General features: G+C 48.5%; 2 protein-coding genes across 3 annotated transcripts in view; both read right to left on the reverse strand.

Annotated features, from left to right (window-relative positions):
- Window positions 1–21,282, reverse strand: part of LOC127046810 (uncharacterized) — a 278,001-nt gene that overhangs the window by 125,026 nt on the left and 131,693 nt on the right. The window lies entirely within an intron of this gene.
- YBX3 (Y-box binding protein 3) overlaps window positions 1–21,282 on the reverse strand; it is a 50,525-nt gene that overhangs the window by 5,974 nt on the left and 23,269 nt on the right. Inside the window, exons 6-9 of one of the 2 annotated variants that reach the window (XM_050944321.1) lie at window positions 10,249–10,446; window positions 6,589–6,683; window positions 4,123–4,294; window positions 3,010–3,110 (exon numbers count right to left, since the gene is read on the reverse strand). In XM_050944321.1, coding sequence (XP_050800278.1) covers window positions 3,045–3,110; window positions 4,123–4,294; window positions 6,589–6,683; window positions 10,249–10,446 — 531 coding nt within the window. In that variant the 3' untranslated portion in view covers window positions 3,010–3,044. The remainder of the gene's footprint in view (window positions 1–3,009; window positions 3,111–4,122; window positions 4,295–6,588; window positions 6,684–10,248; window positions 10,447–21,282) is intronic. The other variant, XM_050944331.1, reaches the window with a different exon arrangement.

Raw genomic sequence — 21,282 nt, forward strand, 5'->3', positions numbered from 1 at the left:
CGCGGCTGGTAGGAATCCCCTCGTCCTGGCGCCGAAGATGTTCTCGGTGCCGGGGACCGGTACCAGGAGTCATACCGGTGCCGGGATGGGGACCGGGGTCTGTCTTGGACTCGGTGCCGGGATCGGGACCGGTACCGGCCGCTGACTCGGTGCCGGGATTGGGACCTGCCACCGACACGGTGCCGGGAGGTCGACCGGGACCTGCCACCAGCTCGGTGCCGGGAGGTCAACCGGGGAGTTGATCAACGGCGGGAACGGCTCCTAGAGTCCCGGTATCGGTGACTGGAACCAGACCGGGACTGCCTGGAGGATGACCGGTGCCGCGAGTGCGACCAGTACCGCCGAGGGGAGCGGTGCCGGGACTGCGAGCGGCGCCGGGATCTGGAGCGACCACGGTGACGGGACCTCGACAGCGAGCGTGAGTCCCGAGACGGCGCTCTCATCGTCGGCTTGCCTCTGGACACAACCCGCACCGGAGGTACCGGGGGTGGAGGCTGAGTTGGCTCAGTTACAGCGATTAGGTCCCGTGCCGAGGCAAAGGTCTCCGGTGTCGACGGGACCAATAGCTCAACCCCAGATCTTATGGGGGAGCTAGGCGGGACCGGACTCGACGGACCCTCCGGGCCCGGAGTCGACGGGATCCCTGTCGGTAGTGCCGCGGCCGAGGCAGGTGCCGGGCGCTCCACTCGAGTCTGCCTGGATGGAGTTGCAGACTTCGAGGGCCTTGCTTCGGGACCCGGTGCCGGGGAAGGTCGGTGCCAGGGAGTCTTTCCGGTGCCGGCGCGGTCCGGTGCCGGTGTAGAGGTGACGGTCTGTGAAGCTGCCGGGTTGAGTGCCACTTCCATAAGGAGAGTCCTCAGTCTCTGGTCTCTCTCCTTCTTTGTCCTAGGCTTAAAAGCCTTGCAAATGCGGCACTTGTCCGAGATGTGCGATTCCCCCAGGCACTTTAGGCACGCGTTGTGGGGATCGCTGGTCGGCATCGGCTTCTTACAGGCCATGCATTGCTTGAAGCCCAGCGAACCAGGCATGGGCCCGGTGCCGGGAAGGGCTACGGCCCAAACCGGCTAACAAATATTTACAACTATTATTTACAACTATTTACAATATACTACTTAACTGACTATACTTAACAACTATTTACTACTAACTACAACTATGAACTATACAACGAAGGAGAACTAGGGACGTGGAAGACAGCAAAGCCGTGCTCCACAGTTCCAATGACCGACACGGCGGTAAGAAGGAACTGAGGAGCGGGTGGGCCGGCAGGGGTATATATCAAGCGCCATGGCGGCGCCACTCTAGGGGGCGACCTGCCGGCCCACTGGAGTTGCTAGGGTAAAAAGTTTCCGACGAGCGTGCACGCACGGCGCGCACACCTAACTGGAATGGATATGAGCAATCACTCGAAGAAGAACTCATGTTATGCAATTATGTACACAGGCCTTTAAATATCAGGGGACCTAATCCATCTCTGATGCAATTCCTTTGATATCACTGCAGTTATGCCAGGCTTTCATTTGGCCCCAAGGCTGAACCCTGAGAAAAATCGTCAGGATTGCTCCTGACAGATTCTATTCTGAGATGAAATCTCTTGCAGCCATGTTCCTCACCCCCTATTCCTAATATCTGGTCTTCCACCCACACCTGAGTCCTAGATGAAGTGTGGGTTGGATACGAGCATGGGGGCAGACCCCATAACAGAGAAAAATAAATTTTTAGGAAAATAAGGATGAGCAAGTTGGACTTCAAGTGTCAAGACAAAGTAATCTCCACCTGAAAATGCCTCTGGGATTGGGGCAAGGGACCCTGCACATGCAGCAAAACGAACGGCGGAAGATTACAGAATCATTTCTGTGCTACGGAATATAATTGTGGCGCCAGCATCCCAAGGCTCCATGGCTGCCATCAAATAAACCCAACTCCCTCTAGCTGCAGTGTCTGAGAGGATATTGTCAGGTGACTTTTGTGAGCCTTCCTGGAGATAGACAGCCCTTTCAATGTGCAAAGGGGAAATTAAGATGGTAGTGGTTTGCCAATTACTAGGCCATAGAGCAGTAGTCTCCAACCTTTTTATGCCCAAGATCACTTTTTGAAAGTAAGGGCAACCCAGGATCTACCTCGCCCCTTCCCCAAGGCCCTGTCCCGCTCACTCCATCCTCCCAGCCCCCCAGTCATTCACTCTCCCCCACCCTCACTCAGTTTCACCAGGCTGGGGTAGGGGTTTGGGAAGGGGTGCGGGCTGTGGGTTGGGGCTGAAGGGTTTGCAGTGTGGGAGGAGGCTCTGGGCTGAGCCTGGGTCAGGAGGTTGAAGTGTAGGAGGGGGTGTGGGCTCTGGGAATGAGTTTGGACGCAGAGAGGACTCTGGGCTGGAGCAGAGTATTGAGGTGCAGGAGGGTGTTCAGGGTTCTAGCTCTGGGAGGGAGGTCAGGGCTGGAGCAGGGGACTGGTGCAGGAGGGGGTTTGGGATTCTGGCTCCAGAAGGGGGCTCAGGGTTGGGGTGCTGCCTCCGGCCAGGTAGCACTTACCTCTGGCTGCTCCCGGTCAGTGATGGAGCGTGGCTGCCACTAAAGCAGGCTCCCTGCTTGCCCCAGCCCCACACCGCTCCTGGAAGGGCCCAGCGCACCCCTGCTGCCCCGGGGAAGGGGCGGGCAGCACATGGCTCTCTGTGCTGCCCTCTCTGCAAGCACCGCCCCTACAGCTCCCATTGGTGACAGTTCTCCGTTCCTGGCCAACGGGAGCTGTGGGGGTGGTGCTTGTGGGCAGGAGCAGTGTGCAGAGGGAGACCCCTGTCACCCCTGCCCTCAGAGCCATGCTGGCTGCCTCTGGGAGCAGCGTGGGGCTGGGGTGGGCAGGGAGCCTGTCTTAGTGGCAGCCCCACCAGATAGTGTGATCGACCAGGAGATCCTCTAGGATCGACCAGTTGATTGCAAATGACCAGTTGGTTACCACTCCATAGAGCGAAGGAGAAAATTTTGCTCAAACTCTGGATTTTCCTGTATTCCTTACCTGAGGGATGGTAAAGGTGCCTCGGGAGCCGGACATTATTCAGCACTGCTCTGCTCGGTCACTGGAGCAGGGTTCTCAGGAGGTGTTTCGGCCACCTTAATCTGAAAGAACAAAAAGTTGCATGGAGTAGACAAAGTGATGATTTTCAGCCCCTTCCTCCATTCAGTATTAGTATCAGCAGGCGTGAAAGTAACGGAGGATACGGGGTGGGTTGGCTCTGGCTCCTGGAAGGGGCGGGGCCTCTGGCAGAAGGGATGGGGCTGGGATCAGCATCCCTCAGCCAGCACTTACAGGCCACCTGTCTCGTGCTGCCCGGGGCTCCATGTTGATTTAAAGGGTCTGGAGCTGTCCCCAGGGCAATTGCTCCCCTTGCCTGCCCGCCCCCACCCCCCCCAGTCAGTGGCTGGGGGGAGGGGAGGGGCAGGCGCAAAAGGGACATCCTTAAAGCGCTGCCAGCACTTTAATATGGGCTGGGTGTGGGCTGGTGCGGATACTGGTCCGTACTGGCTCACTTTCACCCCTGAGTATCAGTAATTGAGGCTTGGAAATCCCAAGAAAAATGAATCCTCAAATATTGACCATAGTAGAGTTTTGCCTTTAGCACACTACTTCCAATTCAGCTCCAGCATGGAGGGAGATCCGCTGTCTCATGTGGTTTGGGGAATGAAACTCAGAGCCTTTCATCGCTAAGTTTCTTGCTGGACTCTGCAACTAGACCCTTTTTGAAGAGCGATGGATGGCTCAGAGGGAGTGGGGAAAAGCAATGGAGTTCCATCACCTAAAGGACACTGGTTTCAGTTCAGGAATGGCCAACAGTTATTCCCATCTGATGGCTGTTTACCAGCCTGTGTGAAATGAGTTGTTGGTTCTTGAGCAAGTTTCTAATAGGACAGGTGATTATATCAAATACAACCACCCTCACATTTACCACCAGTTTTGGCAATCTCAACACTTAACTATGATATTCTCTGCCCACGCCTTTCAACACAGGGTTAGGCACATAGGCAGCAGGTGAGGGAAGCTAAAAGCTACAGAGTTGTCTTAGGTGTATATGTTGGTAGCACCAGTCCCAGAACTCAATATACCTCTCCTCATTGCCAGGGATGCTCTCACCTCATTGCCATCTTGGGATGGAGCATTAGGCGGGCGGGGTCGGCGCCGATAATTGTATGGGCGCCGGTATCCACGACGGGATGGCTGCTGGCTCATAGCATTAGCCTCGTGCTGGTTCTCCTTGTTTTCAGCCTCTCCGACCACTGATGCAGGGCGTGGACGTGGGGGTCCCCTGAACAGGGGGAGATACAGAGAAAATAGGTATTTTAAAAAAAAAACCCAATAATTGCTACCAGTAGAATCTCTCCAGGTGATAAGAGCCATCTCAAGCAAGTTCCCTTTGAATTCTATCAGATCAAACTTTAACTGGATTCAGCTGTGAATCAGAGATGGTGCAGACCCATGAATTCATCCAATCCATCTCACTGCAGCAACAAAGGACAAGATACCCACTCCAACCCCTTGTAGGCTTCCTTTCCTACCGTACAGGAACGGTTTTGGAGAGTGTCAAGCCAACACAATTGAAAACAGTGACCACAAATATGTACTGCCTACCACCCAGTTTCCATTAGCTATGTGGCTTAAGCCATCCTGACCCTCACCACAGGAACTAAGGGCCTATACAGCTTTCCAAAAATAGAGGTTTAACAGCAAAACCTCAATCACTCTGGATTTACAGCAGGGCAAAATCCTGCCCACTGATCTCACACAGAAAACAGTATGGAATTACTCTGACTTCAAATGTAGGAGTAAGTGATGTGATCCCCATAGGAGGAGCGCACAGAGAGGATATGGACTAATAATAAGTCCAAGGTGTGCAAGGCTTGTATTCTGGCGCTAAAGACAATGGATTCTAGTCCCAGTTCTAACAGAATGAGTGTGATTCATGCTGAGTCTGTGTGAAGAATCTGGAGTCATTACAGTTGAGTAGAGGATCTGACCTTACTCCAGATAAATGCAGTTCAGGACCTCTTCTTATCTCACACTCACCATTCATGCCCTCTTTGTGGGATGAATGAGACACATCCAGGACAAGCATCTGATTGGTCCTTTCAAATTGGAGGGGCTTAGTTCATTAGAAGTGGGGCCAAGTCTCAAAAAGAAGTTTGGTAGTCTCCAGATTCAAGTCTTGGATGAAAATTAATAAAGTCTCGATTTTACCTAAACCTGTTTGTTGCACCAGTCGTACTCATGAAACCAAAGAGAACTTATATCTCCTCAACTGATATGGTGGAAGCTCCACTGAGAGTCATTTAACACTAGGATTGGAGAATTTCCTGCTGAGTTAAGGGAACAATCCTGTATTGCCAGTGGAAGATGGAAAACATGTAACCCAAAAAAAGAGTCCATGAACTTGCTGCTGGAAGGCACCAGTGCTCATGTGAAATCCACCTGACCTGTCACTGTGTTATTTTTATCCCAGTCATCTAACCGGTCATTTTGTTTTCTGGGAGTGGAGTGAGAAGTTCTCCAACCTCTCCCAAAAGCAGTCTGATGAGCTCCCCCTTTAAAAGCACCACATTTTCTGACAGGAATGTCAAGAATAACTCTGCAATAACTCTCCTTTACCCCTGCCCCCAGTCAGTTATCTTGAGCATTCAACAAACTTAGGGCTTGTCTATACAGGGAAGACACTGTGGAATAAGCTGAAGTTTGACTTTAAAGCACAATGGCTATTCCAGACTCTTATTGCACAGTAAGAGTGCCTTTGTGCAGTTTAGCTTAATCCATTTTCCCAAACTGATTTAATTTAAGACTTGGAAGTGGATTAAGATAAACCACATGAAGGCACTCAGTGTGGAAGAAGTGTACACACAAGGAACTGTTGTGGAATAATCACTTCCCCATGCAGACAAGTCCTTAATCTTGAGGTCCTCTCTCACACCTAGCCAACTCCGAAGTCCCTGTAGAAAGTGTCTGAACTGCAGGATACTACAGAGTAATTGCAATGCCCTGATTAAAAATCAGGACTCTAACTGTCCTTATAGATCTTGAAGGGTATGACTCAAATAGTCTGTCTACACTGCAAAAAAACCCACAGCAGCAAATTTTAGAGCTGAAGTCAACTGACTCAGGCTTGTGGAGCTCACTCCACTGGGCTAAAAAAAGCAAGTGTAGTTGTTCCAGCTTGGGCTGGAGCCCAGCTCTGAAACCCAGCACAGGTGGAGGGTCTCAGAACCAGGGCTCTAGGCTGAGATTTGCTGTTGTGTTGGGTTGTTGGTTGGTTTTTGTTTGGTTGGTTTTGGTGCAGTGTAGACATACAGAGAACAGGTAATATGTGACAAATTTTAGAACGTTGCCATTTGTTGAGACACCAGAGACTAGGGAAGAGGACAGAAGTTCTACACACACACACACACACAAAGGGCAAGTCCCATCACCCCTCCATCAGCTTCCCCTCTGTAAAATGGTGGAAAGTATTGTGAATTCTGGGGACTCTGTACCAAAATGTTATTAGGTACTATATAAGCATCATGACTGCTTTAATCCAGTGAGTTTGGACAGGAGGGGGTGTATGATACATACCTGCGATAGCGTGCACGATAGGAGGGATTCCGATGGATTTGCTGATGAAGCTGTGCTCCTTCTGGGACCCCATCTTTGATTTCCCCATCACCACCCTAAGACCAAACAAAAGGATTATGGAATGTGTGGGCAGCTGATGGAGGATTTCTAAACTACAGATGGTTGGAGTGAAAGCCAGCTAGTCCTTCCTCTTCTGATCACGGGACATGATATGAGAAAAAAGGGGAACACGGTAAAATTAAAACAGCCAGTAAATTTAGAACAAATCAAAGGCAATGTATGTTCATGCTGCATATAGCTGACCTGTGGAACTCACTGCTGCAGGGTATCAGTCAACAAATATGGCTAGATTTAAAAAAAAAGACTGTATAATAACTTTGTCCATTAAAGGAACAGAGAACTCATACTTCAAGGTACAAAATAAATCAGTTGCAGGGGACAAGAAGCTTTCAAAACATTATACAATTAGCCAAGTGCATTACAGGAGTCTTTCCTTTCTTGGAATTGAAGGAACATCTACTATTCAAGGCAGTATACTTGACTATATGGACCAATGAGCAGAACTGCCAGGAGCAAGATATCAGGGCAGATGGACCAATGGTCTGTATGGCAATTCCTATGTATCGAAGAAGGAACAACAACATGGTCAGAAGGCTCTTACACTGACAAAGAAGAAAACTGGAAGTACACGAGCCAGCAATGCCCCTCTCCTTCCTCAAAGGAAACAAATGGTAGAAAAGCCACCTGAGGATGCCTATTCACTGCTCCAGAGAGAGGCAAAAACCTTACCAAAAATCTTTCTGACCCATGCTTGTGAGTGCCCCAATCCAGTGCACCACGTGCTCTTGTATTATTCATCGCAAAAAGAGATGCACTATGGGAAGAAAGCTATTGGTGGAAAGATGTTATTTCTAAACACTTTTGGGACCCCAGATATCTTTGTGTTGAACCTCTCTTGGTTGAAAGCCACTCTCTAGCTCTGTTAAGTCACCTGAAAGGAATGTCCATTGTGACTAAAGACTGTTGCAAGAAACGCCAATATTATCCAATCCTACCCAGTCAAAACTATTCCAAACCCAATCTAAACTGTATCTCTTGCCACCCAATGAAGTAAAGCCAATACATACTATGGAGGGTTTGCAGGATTGGGCTTTCAACATAAAATAATTCTTCTAAGTCAGTCTAGGGCAATCTATATCAATCCAACTCATGCAGTCCACATTTTGATCTACTCCAATACAGATCAGCGCCTTCCCTCTGCTCCCCCAGCCGCCTGCCTGCGTTCAGGAGGCTGGGGGAGGGGGGGAGAGAGCGAGGACATGGCATGCAGCCTCCCCCCTCCCTCCTAAACACTGCAGGCAGGAGGCAGGGGAAGGAGGGTATGCAGCGTGCAGCCACCCTCGCTCCTCCCCACAGCCTCCTGAACGCCACAAGACACCTGATTTCCACAGGCAGGAGATGGGGGGAGCAGGCGGGCGGGAAGCACCGGGAGGGTTGGGGGGCTGTCAGCTGTGTGCAAAGCAAGTGGCCAAACAATGTTATAGCGGAGTATTGCACAACTTTAAATGAGCATGTTCTGTAACGGGGCAGGGACGTAACATCGAAACAACATTAAGCGAGAGGACGTTAAGTGATGAGTTACTGTAATCCATACCAAATCAATCCAATCCAAGTTTATTCAATCCAGGCCATATAAACACAGCATCTCTAAACCAGCCTAACCCAGTTTTCATCAAAATAATTCAAAACAAGTGCCAAGGAAATTAGAGATGAAAAAAAATCCTATTAGGTCATCTTGTCCACGGTGCTGACAAACCAGGATCGTTCTTTCCCTACTTGATATTGTCACCCTTCAAATACTTGAAGATGAGTTATCATATCTCACTTAATCATTAATTTATCAAAGCTATAAATAGTTATTTTAATCTCTCTTTACAGTACATCTTTCCAGCCCCTTGGTAACATGTCTACCCCACTATTTTATTTTATGATACTAAGGTTTATAATTTAAGCCTGTATGAAGTTATCAAGATTTGCTTATATCATTATTGCACACAGGACACCAGGAAATGAAATACAGAATCTTTTGGCTTTAGGGCACTGATTCTAGTTGTGAGTTTTGGGCAAAAGCTATCAAAGGCTACAAAAGAGATGTCAGATATGGAATGATTTTAATGAGTCTCGACAGTTCCTACTTAGTCAGTTATACCACCACCACCACCACCACCACCACCACATTTAGCATTAACTGAATTTTTAACTTGTGATCTTAGTAGAGGGGCTACGGAGAATGAACTTTCTTCAAGACAGAGGTAAGATACAATAGAAAGGGTAGTTATGTTTGGGAAGCTTGTAGGGCTGCTGCTCAGTATACCAGATCTGTGGGGAAAAAATGGACTTCGGTCTCCAGGAGCTGACAATCTGTGTCTTTTCACTAATGCTAAAACTCATGCGATAGGGATAGGAGGAATATCCTCCCTTTCACAAAAAGAATATTAAGATATCAGCCCTTCCTGGGTCTTTTCTTCCTCCAAAGTTTCCTAGAGGCACAGACCTGCACTAAAGACATTTGCAGTTTCACGTGCTGTGCCTGCATATAGCTATGCCAACTATTTTTAGCAGCCTGACAGGGGCAGCTGCTGAGGTGGAGGAGGGGTGGAATCAAGACAATGAAAAAAACAGCAAGAGAGCATGCAAAAGAAAAGGGTACATCAGGTAATGCCATTTGTTGGTGGAAAAACTGAGACAGAAAAGTAACTAGAGGAATCCCCATCAAATGTTGGCTAAATGGATAGTACAGATAGGAGTAATCATCAACAATCTGAAAGGTGTGAACACCCAGGAGGGAAAGACAACTTGGACATTTAGAGCGGTTTGAGATAGAACTATTACTCTTATCCCTTTGGAGTAAGAAGGCTCTCAACATACTACAAAACAGATGACACTAAAATAATCCCTTAGTTTCAGAACTCTTCCCTTGCTTGCTTTCTTTAAAATGAACATGGAAGAGCCTATATGGATGTTAGGAGCCCATATTCTCCCCCCCTACACCACCACCTTTCATGGGGCGGATGATGTCTGGGCAAAGACTGAGTAAAGACAGACAGCTCTAGATCAATAGTTTCCTCCAAGCGAGATCCACTGAACAGCAGATGATCCATAAGAAGTGACCTTTTTCAGACTTAGCAGAAGGGATGGCGGGAAGGATGGAGAGCTACTGGCTTGTCCACAAAGAATGAAAAGTTGGAGAACTACTGAAATATGAAGGCTACAAATGCACAGAAGAGGCAACAGGTGTCCCCCGGCTCCAGCAAACTCCACAGATCATTGCAATAGGTGGGAGATTGCTGGGTTTCTCAAATCACCCCTTCATCAGAGAAAGTGGAATCCTGCTGCCCCAGTCCTTCCAAGCCCTGCAATTACCATTTGAATGTCAGAGTAATGTAACTTGGTTATACCTTTTTTGATGGACAATTATATTGTTGTTTAATGAGGATGGAAGTGCACCAGCAGAAGACCAACCTGGAAATTCAGTCACAACTGTGTCTGAATCAGTCCACTGAGAAACAAATTCACAGACATACAGGCAGATGGGGCAGCAAGGGAGAAGGGAGCAGAGCAGGGCAGGGGGGTAATTATAGTTTCCAGATGTTGTTTTACCTGTATGCCATCAGCATGGGAATAGACCCGTGAGCGGCGGTCAAAGGTCAGTCCCGCACGGTAAGGTGGGAAGAAGCGCTGCCGGTATTGTGGGCGGCGCAGCTGGTTCCGTGACCCTGGGATATGCCCTTCAGTGATGAGAGGATCCAATCCTTCACTGCTCCCGCTCCCCTCCTCCTCCTCCTCCTCACCCGGGTACTGGCGAAGCAAAGAAAAAGAGTGAGAACCAGGAGGAGGAAGGAGGGGGCAGATGTCAAACCAGTGCCTCCCCTACACAAAACCAATGCAATTCTAGATTACATACACACTTGAGCACAGTATCATGGAGGAGACAGTCCCTTTCTGTGACTTCAGTGCAAATGCACCAGGACAGGAACACCCAGTTCCAGGCACTGCAGTGCCAGAAAGATGCAATGAGGAAAAACAAAAAAACCCAAGAATGATGAAGGGGTTGGAAGTTCTGATTTAGGAGAGAAGGTGGAAAGATAACATGCAGCCTAACTACAAAAGGGTGGGGAGGGGCATAATGTAAACATCAAGGAGTAGGAACTGGTTCTAGGGAGAGGGAGGTACCAAGGGACATGACTGGAAGCAAATACCATTTCATCATTCCCTTTGTATATTTGCCTACTCTGGTCTTTGTGCCTTCTCCTATGCTAGCCACAGGCCTGCATTGTACTCCCTTATCCTAGCATGCATACCCACCAAATTCCTCCTCAAGACTCCCTTGCACTGCACAGTCCAATCCAGATCAGCAGGCCCCTCCCCTGCCTCCTGAAATGGATGTGTGTGCTGCAGACAGCTTACTAGAAAAGTCACACTCCCCCACATCTCTGAGGAGCCAAGACTAGAACCCTAATCCTTCACCTTTAACAAGGTAGGCCTGTACCATGTGAACTACAGGAAATCCCCTTTACCAGGCTTAGGGCAGGTCTACACTTGCATCAGCACAGCTGTACCAAGGCAGCTACACTGCTGTAGTGCTTCTGGTGAGGACGCTCTAAGCCAGTGGTGGGCAACCCACAGCCGGCCCATCAAGGTAATCTGATTGTGGGCTGTGAGACTTTTGCTAGCATTGACTGTCTGCAAGCACAGGCCCCCGCAGCTACCAGTGGCTGTGGTTCGCCGTTCCTGGCCAATGGGAGCTGCGGGAAGTGGCGGCCAGCACGTCCCTGTGGCTACCACTGAAATCCCATTATGACAATATCACTAGTGCTACCAATTTTTCAACTGATCATTTCAGCAATAGCTTCAAGCCAATATACATGGCCAACAATCCCAAACCATTTCCAGTGCCTTTGACGCTGGAGAAAAGTCCTGCGACAGCCTACGTATTTGCCAAAACCTTCATCTTTCCCATGACAGCTTCCAAAATGCAATTTAATTTAAAACTCTTGCAGCATATAGAAGAGAAAATTCAGGGGCAGTGTAAAACCTGTGAAATGAATACCAAAATAAATAACCGAGGGAATACTATAACTTGATTGGTCTTTTCATCTGATTTAATTAATTTAGTAAAATCCTCCCCCTTTTCATTTAAATGCAGCTTCTGCAGAATTTCTAGTTTAGACATGGAATCCAGGATTTTGCTATAGTTTGTTCCTACTACCAATGAAGTCAATGGCAGAAAACTTGTTACAAACACTTACTACCTCATCTCCATAGTCTAGAAGTGACATGCAGAAAAAAAAAAAAAAAAAGTCTCCTTTTTCCTTCTTTACGGAGGTACAAAGAAAGTGTGTGTTTCTCCAAAGTGGATTTTATCTCATCTTTAGGCTTTGAAACATCAAGACAATTGGTCATGTTTTCCCTGTTTTTTGCTAGAGCACTACTACGAGGACCAGTGAATAGGAGTGGTACCCTTTATTGCCTGCAATTGACAGGAATTGGGTGTTTGTTTTTTCACTAGGATCTTCTTCTTAGGTTTTTCAGTCCTGACAAGCAGTTCACACCTTGATTCTCCACTCTGTTACACCATGTTTATGCCATTGTGACTCCACTGACTTCAGAAAAGGTGAAAATTACATAGAAATGATTTAGCAGAGTTAAGAAAAAAAGTGTATTAGTGTTTTTAAACACTCAAAATAAAATCCTTTCCTCTCGCAGTTCCACAGGAGACTGAAGCCTGGATGCCATAATCCCACCAGTTCTTTAGCCATCTATAAAGTCTTCCAGGAAGGAGTAGAAAATATCTGAATTTCTAATATAAAAAAAAGACGCTGTGCAGGGGGGGTCAGGAAAGACAAAAAACATTTTAAAATATTCCTCCAGGTTTCTTCCCATTATAGGTTATAAAGCAGAAAAAAAAAAAAAAAAAAAAGGAACAAGTCCAATTCTTCCACTTTTGCAGGAACATACCAGTTACCTTAATGGATCAGACTCAGACTCAAGGTCCATCTAGTCCAGTATCCAGTCTCCAGCAGTAGCCAGCATGAGATATATCAGAAAAAAGGTTAAGAATCCTGCAGCTGGAGTGGGAGGCCTCCATGAAGGCCTCATCCTAATAGTCAGAGACTAGCTTTAATCATGAAACTGTATACCCCTTTCAAGGCCTTCCTTTGAGCATTTGCCACCTTTCAATTTCAACATCCCCTTGTTTTTCTGTTATGAGACAGTGAAAAACAGAAGTGTGCACGCTCTCTCTCTCTCACACACACAGTCATTTTAATTTATTTTTATTATCTTCTTTCTAAGATAAGCCATCCCAATCTTTTAATTTTTCCTCATATGACAGTCTTTTCCATGCTTATCCATTTTCATTGCTCTTCTCTGAGCCCCTTGCATTTTCTGCAATATTGTTTTAGCAGTGAGGTGACCAACACTGCATGCAGTATTAGGCAGTGACCCAGTTCTCAGCTAGACTATTCCTATTGTGCAGAAAGGCAGAGGCAAACCGATTCAAGGGAGATAATCTTAAAATTTAAACTTTAAAAAGGAAAAACCCAGAAATTTGGTAGGGACAATAAGATACATATAACAGAACACTAATATAAAGTAAAAAATACTTGCTTAGGAAAATAAACTGTAAAGTACCATCACAACAAAATAAATTTGTTAATACCATGCTGTGTCAACCCAAGAAAGAATCGGCTCCTCCTATCCCTGAGCATCATCCCAGTTATCCCAGCACCTTCAACTCTCTTGCTTTCCTCAGGTCCATTTGTGAACAATAGCTCCTCTACTTGGACAGCCACACTCATTCCCAAGGCGCCTAAACAGTATTCCCTGTCAAAGTCCCAGTGGTCAACCTCATCATTCACAGGGAGGTATGCCCCTCACATCCAGGCTCCTTGCACATCACGCTTCAGCCAGCTAGCTTCCTCTGGCAAATCCCTTTTACCCCAGCACCGCCTCTTTTTGTTGTCTCCTCCTTTAACTGCCTCCCAAATCCTTCCCCCTCTCCCAGCAATCTCATTTCCAGTGTCTCTTCCAGGACAGCATTCTATGCTACTGCATCACAGCTGCAAGCCTTATCCCTCTTGATTAAAACTGCAGGAGGGGCTAGTCCCAGGGCCAGGGCAACTACAACTCCAGATGAAACATATCACTGATTCATGTAATGGCATTATATGCCATTTCTTATGCCTCTTGTTCTCCTTTGACTGCAGCTGCACACTGAGTAGAGGTCTACATTGAGTTGTCTACAATGATGTCCAGGCCCTTTTCTTGTGTAGGATAGTTAAATTAACATTTGCCCTCATGTTGCCCATTTACCTAGCTTGGTCAAGTCTATGTAGTTCCTCACAGTCCTCTCTGTTTCTGACTAACCTAAATAAAAGATGGTTACTCACCTTTGTAATTGTTGTTCTTGGAGATGTGTTGCTCATATCGATTCCAAATTAGGTATGCGCGCGCTGTGTGCACAATCATCCAGAGATTTTCACTCTAGCAACACTTGGTGGGTTGGCTGAGGTGCCCCCTGGAGTGGCGCCTTTATGGCACCAGATACATGCCCCGGCCTCAGTTCCTTCTTGCCAGCTACTCCGACAGAGGGGAAGGAGGGCAGGTTTGAAATGGATATGAGCAACACATCTCGAAGAACAGTTACAAAGGTGAGTAACCGTCTTTTCTTCTTTGAGTGCTTGCTTATAATTGATTCCAATTAGATGACTCCCAAGCCTTACCTAGGCGGTGGGGTTGGAGTGAGATGTCACGAAGTGAAGGACCACTGAACCAAATGCAGAGTGGATGCAGTCGCATCCTGGATGAAGTCGCAGCCCGGCATGCCTAGTCACAAACGTACAAGAGGCCATGTGTCCCAGGAGGCATAGGCACATTTTCTGTCAAGGTCTGGAAGCTTTGCAGGCTGTGGACTATGTTCACCAGGGATTGGAAGTGTGCTTCTGGCAGAATTGCCCGGGTAACGCCTGACAGTAATACTGCTCCTATGAATTCTATCCTCTGGGTTGGTACCAGAGTGGATTTCACGACATTGAGCAGGAGGCACAGCCAAATGAACATGTTCATGGTGAGCTGAACATCTGACTGCACCTGATCTCTGGAGCGACCCCGAATAAGCCAGTCAGTCATCAAGATATGGGAACACTTGGATACATTGTCAACGAAGGAAGGCAGCCACCACAGCCATGCATTGGTAATACCCTGGGGGCCATGGATAGGCCAAAAGGAAGCCCAGTGAGTTGGAAGTCCTGTTGATTGACCACAAAGTGAAGAAAGCGTCTGTGCGCTGGGTAGATCGCAATGTGGAAGTACATGTCCTTTATGTCGAGTGCGACGTACCAGTCTCCAGATCTAAGGAAGGAATAACGCTCCCTAGTGAGGCCATGCGGAACTTCAACTTTACCATAAATTTCTTGAGTTCACGTAAGTCCAGGATGGGCCGAAGCCCACCCTTGGCCTTGGGGATTAGGAATCAGCAGGAATAAAAACCCTTGCCTCTTGACTCTCCTGGAACCTCCTCTATCACTCCCAAAACCAGGAGTGATTGGATCTCCTACAGAAGGAGGTTCTTGTGAGAAGGGTCCCTAAAGAGGGATGAGGAAGCGGGGGGAGGGGAAGCAAACTGGAGGGAGTATCTCCTTTCCACCACACTTAGGACCCAACGGTCTGATGTTATGTAGGACCATGCACGGAGGAAATGGGAGACACGATTTTGGAAAGGCAGGGAAGGATCCTGAATGGAGACTGGCACTCCATCCTCAGGCACGCCTTCAAATAGTTCTGCTTAGGTCCTGCCAATGGCTTGGGAGGGCCCTGGACTTGGCTGGCTTGGCGTCCAGTTTGTTTCCTTTTACCACCTCGGCCATGTCTTCTAAAGAAATCCTCTCTCGGCCGAGGGTATGACCTCTGAGGCTGTGGTCTGAAGGGCCTTCTCTGAGTTACTGGGGTATGCGTTCCCAGAGACTGCATGATAATTCTCGAGTCCTTCAGAATCTGAAGGCTTGAGTCTGTCGTCTCAGAGACTAGGCCTGGCCACCAAAGGGCACGTTCTGGAGGGTCTGCTGTAACTCTGGTGGTAAGCCAGAGACCTGCATCCACGAAATGCGGCGCACGGCTATGCGCGAGGCCAGGGTCCCTAGCTGCCAAGTCTGCCACGTCCAGAAAGGCTTGTAGGGAGGTTCTGGCCACCTTCTGGCCCTCCTCTATTATAGCCTCAAATTCCTCTCTGGACTCCTGTGGAACCAACTCTGAATTTTTCCATAGAGTGCCATGAAATAGTGTCATATCAGCTCAGGAGTGCCTGCTGGTTGGCCATACTGAGCTGCAAGCCTACAGCCAAGTACACCTTGCGCCCAAATAAGTCTAGGCATCTAGCGTCCTTTGATTTAGGCGCCAGGGCCTGCTGACCATGCCGCTCCTTCTCGTTAACAGAAGCCACAACAAGGGAGCACGGTGGGGGTGCGTATAGAGGTACTTGAAGTGCTTTGAAGGGACAAAGTACTTCCTTTCCACTCCCTTGGCCATAGGTGGAATAGAGGCTGGTGCTTGCCAGATTGCCTTGGCATTGGCCTGTATGGCTCATATGATGGGGAGGGCAACTCTGGATGGTGCCTCCGTGGACAGAACGTCCACCACAAGGTCCTCTACTTCCACCACCTCCTCTAACTGGAGGTTCATATTGCGCGTCACTCTGTGGAGCAGTTCTTGGTGGGCACGGAGGTCCATAGAAGAAGGGTCCGAGACCATATTCCCCCCACTGCCTCATCAGGCGAGGACGAGGAAGATACCCCCAGGACTAAGGGATCCTGCATGAGGTCCTTTTGTGTAGGATCTTGTTGCTCAAGATGGGCCTGCATTGGTGCTGGAGCAGTCACCTCAGAGCCTCTGGCAAGAGAGACAGTGGCCTCCAGTACTCGGCGCTCTGAAGGCGTGGAATGGGAAGCCCCCGAAGGAGCCTGATGGTATGTCCAGGGGGTCCAAAAAGACCACTGTGGGGGTTCATGGCCCAGTTCCTGGCCTTCTTCTAGCCACTGGCCTGTACTGCCTTCGCCCTGGTCCTGGGCGTGGTAGCCACCTTGCGAGCGCGACGACGCAGAGGCGGAGCGAGATGGCCAAGGCGGTGCTGTATGCACCGGTGCCGAGTATCCCAGTGCTGTATGGTGCTGGGGACCAGTGCCGTGAGGCAGAATGGTACCGAGATATCCATTGGTGCCTGATCTGGATCTTGATGGCTCTCTCCAGTGAGATCTGCGTCGGGATTGGCTCCGGGTTAAGTGCCGCTTTGACCGGTACCGGGAGCAGTGCCAGGAGTCCTATTAGTACTGGCCGTAATGCGATTTGGATCTCTGTGAGCCGGAGCGGTGTCACGAGTACAACCGAGGCTGAGAACAGTGCCAGGACGAAGATCGGTATTGGGACTGGTGTCATCCTTCGCTTGGCGACAGTGGTCGCATAACGGATGGCCCTCCTTTCAACAGCAGCATCCATGCCGGAGGTGCTGCTGGCTGCACAGGAGTTGGCTCTGTGAGCATGATCACGTCCCGTGCCGTTGAAAATGTCTCCAGTGTCGAGAGTAGTCTCAGCTCAAACGCAGTGTGCACCAGGGAACTTACGTGCATCAGCCTTGATGGCCCTTGCAGTGCAGGAGCCAATATTTGTCCAATGCGCTCCAACTGCGGTGCAGGAAGTGATGGCAGCTGTTGAACCGACCAAATAAGTGGCCAGCACCTGCTTGGGCTGCTTCTTTTTCTGGCTTGGAAATAGAGACCGGCGCCGTGGTGGTGGAGGTGCCGGGGAGATCTGGCACCGCGAGTCTTTGGTAGAGTCCAAACGCAGTGCCAGACCAGTCGGTGCCGCAAGGGCACTCCACATCGAAGACAATGGTGCTGAGTCTTGGCGCACAGAGGAAGTGACCAGGCTAAGTGCCGCCTCCATAAGGAGCTGCTTCAGTCTAAAGTCCTGCTCCTTCCTGGTCCTCAGCTTGAAGGCTTTGCAAATGTGGCACTTGTCTGCTTGGTGGGATTCCCCCAGACACCTTAAGCAAGAGTTATGGGGGTCTCCCATTAGCATCTGCCTCTGGCAAGTGGACCAGGGTTTGAAGCCCAGAGACCCAGACATGGGCCTGGGTACAGCGATAGGGGAGAAGACTGTGTCCTCACTCACACTAATTAAACTAACTATACTAAGTAATTCACAACTATAACCAACTAATCAGAAACTATTAACAAGTACTAAAGTGAATGCTAGGGAGAATGGAGATCAGTTAAGCTGCACTCCACAGTTCCAATGACCATCATGGGTGGTAAGAAGGAATTGAGGGGGCACTGCGTCAGCCAGGGCATATATCTGGCGCCATAAAGGCGCCACTCCAGGGGGTGCCTCAGCTGACCCACCAAGTGTTGCTAGGGTAAAAATCTCCCAATGATCGTGCACATGGCACGCACACACCTAACTGGAATCGATATAAGCAAGCACTCTAAGAACAACTGTTGCCTGCAGATTTTGCTACCTCACTGCCCTTTTCATTGTTAAACACTAGACCCAGTACAGAACCTAGTCACCACACCACCTTTTGCCATGATGAATGTTGACCATTCTACTCTGCCTTCTGTCTCCTAGCTAATTTCTGATCAAATGATCACACTCTGCCTCTCACTCTATGATACCTGGCATCTTTCGTAGTCTCTGGTAAGAGACTTTGTCAGAGACCTTTTGGAAGTCTAAATGAATTATTTCAACTGGTTCTGCTTTGTCCAAAACTTCACTGACAAGGCCAAAGAATGTTAATAGTGTTGCACTAATCTATTTTCCTTTGCAAGAATTGTAGTCAGTAGATACTGTAATAGAAACATCTAGAAGATTATTTTTAGTTATTGTTTCAGCCACATTACCAGGTATAGATGTACAGCTTATAGACCTATATTTTCACAGATCACCGAGCCTTTTTAAAATACACACGTTAGTCACTCTCCAATCCTCCCATACAGTAGCTATATTTAATGAGAGACTGAATGATTTCTGCTGTTATTTAGGGGCACTACACTGTCCTGTTTATGTACTGGATGGAGCACATCGATAGACTGTCTGGAATCCCAGGTATTCCCTATGCCGTGTATTTTATGGCCATGGCGATACACACTCTAGTCAAGATTGAAGGCACTGGGGCAACTATGCTGAGGTGGGAAGCAATAGGTACCATCCTGAAAGTTTCTGACCCAATTGGCATTCAGGGCCACTCTGATAAAAGGTGATCCTTTGTGCAGGTTGAAAAGTGGATTCCTTCCAGTTAGTCAACAATACCGAAGACTGGAAGAGAATGTATACACTGAATCGCTGAGGAGAGATCCTGGTGAGAGCTAGCTGTTAGCCAGTCAACCAGACATGGGTAAACAAATATTGCTTGGTGTCTGAGGAGTGCAGCAACCACTATGAGGCACTTGGTGAACACTCACAGGGCTCTGATACAGGAAGGACTCTAGTGTCTTGTCGCCACACAGAACCTCAGAACTTGATGCAAGCATTTGGATGCTGCATGAAAGCAGGTGTTCTTTAAGGAAGCCATAAATGCCCCCCCATCGTGAACATCCTGAATGTGAATGGTTATATGTACCTGTTGAGGTTTCTGAGGTCCACAATGGGTTTCAGGCCATCATTCTTCTCAGGGATCAGGAAAGTGAATAAATAAAATCTTTTCCCTTCAGCATTTTTGTGGAAACTCACCTATAGCTCTTCTTGAGAAGAGAATCCACTGCTTCCGATCGAACAGTCTCAGAATATGGGTCCCTGAAGAGGGAGGTGGCAAGATGGCACGATGAAGAACTGGATGGAGTATTTGTCACTGATGGTGTCCAGTACTCAGCAATTGGAAGTAATCCTATACCAGATACTGTAGAAAGAAAGACTGGATCCAAAGGACAGGGAGACATGATGTAAATTGGTGCACAGCTCTCAACCACACCTCGCAAAACTTTTGGTCAGAGGCCAGCGCTGAGGGCCATGCGGCAAGGAAACCTGATTCCATACTGTTGAGGCCAGTAGCAAGTTTAGGAGGTGGTTCATATCACCTTTGGGGTTGCATGCTTTTGTGCTCTGAGGGAACCTGACTTTGAAAGAGCAGACCTCCTCCGAGTTGAGGAAGAGGACTGTTAGCCACCAAGAGCAGGCAGAGACCTTAATGTTCTCTAGGGCTTCATCTGTTTTGACATTAAAGAAGCCCAGGCCCTCAAAGGAGTACACTCTGTACAGATGGGCAACTGTTCTTGCACTTCTGTGCAAGGCATCATATGCTGCTTTTAGGGAGCACTTAGCAAGCACACATCCCTCAGCAAACAGTGTCCTAGTTCCTTTCTTCGGTTCCTCAGGAAAAGATTCCAGGATGTGGCTTGTGGCATCCACAGGGCATAAATGTAATGGGACATGTGGCTTATAGTCGGCCACCCAAAATCATAGTGAGACAGATAAGTAGGAACATCTACCAAAATATCCAGTTAATATCCCCTCTGACAGAGAGGGTAGAGTGGGACACCTTACTGACCCTTCTTTCCTGTACCGCAGGAGTTTGCCAAGCAACACTATAACTGACATCTTCACGTGGTTTAACATAAACCCTGTCTCCTCTCTTGGAAATGAGAGCAGAGAGAGCCAGATATCTTATGGCACAGCTGTAGACAAAGCAAGTTTCTCCCTGGTCTGCATATGCAAGATGATAAACAGGGGATTGATCTCTGGTGCCATAACACCTGTCTGCAGCTGGAGAACACTGGCCATTCTCCTCACTAGTGTGATAGACCCAGGCCAGCTGGGTACAGCAGAAGGCAGATATACTGGCCACTGGATTAACAGTTTTCTGTTCCCTGACTGACCAGAGCAGGGGCTGCTCCAGGCTAATGAGAACACCTGACTCTAATTAACCCACAAAGAGTCAGGTGAGGTCATTCAGTTAATGTGACCACCTGACTCTAATTAAGGCCCTGCTGATACTATAAAAAGGGCTCACTCCAGTCAGACAGGGAAGAGCCAGGGATGAGGAAGTGTGGCTGAAGGGCTGGTTACTGAAGACACCCTCAGACTATCGTTAAAGGAGCCCTAAGGTAAGGGTGAAGAAGGGAGAAGCAGGAGAGCTGTGGGGAAGTGGCCTAGGGAAATGTAGCAACTCTGGCAGTGAAAGGCTGGCTGCCAACAACTGCTACCATTAGGGTCCCTGGGCCAAAACCCGGAGTAGAGGGCGGGCCCAGGTTCCCCACAACCCACCACTACAGGAACATCTCCTGGGAGGGGAAGTCAGGCCCCTGTTAGGACAAGAGGCTGAACAGAGCCTGTGGGAGTTCTCTCACCAACCTCCTTGCAGACCTATGATGAAAAGGGCTCAGTAGACTGTAACCCTGGCCCTAGAGAGAGAAGGGCTACGTGGAGGGTCACAGTGAGCCACTGAGGCTAGCATAAACCGCCTAGAAGCGGAGGACCCATGGAAGCAAGGTCAGAGCTCTGCCACAACTGGCGTCAGGAGTGGGATAGTGATTGTTCACAGCGTGGTGGAACAAAGAGGTGTTTACTAAAAAAACAAAAAAACAGGAAAAAAAACACCCCAAAAAAAGTTCACAGGGGTTTTAGGTTGTGGGGTTTTTTTGGTTGTTG

This window comes from Gopherus flavomarginatus, chromosome 1, assembly GCF_025201925.1.
Source record: "Gopherus flavomarginatus isolate rGopFla2 chromosome 1, rGopFla2.mat.asm, whole genome shotgun sequence".
Taxonomy (NCBI): domain Eukaryota; kingdom Metazoa; phylum Chordata; order Testudines; family Testudinidae; genus Gopherus; species Gopherus flavomarginatus.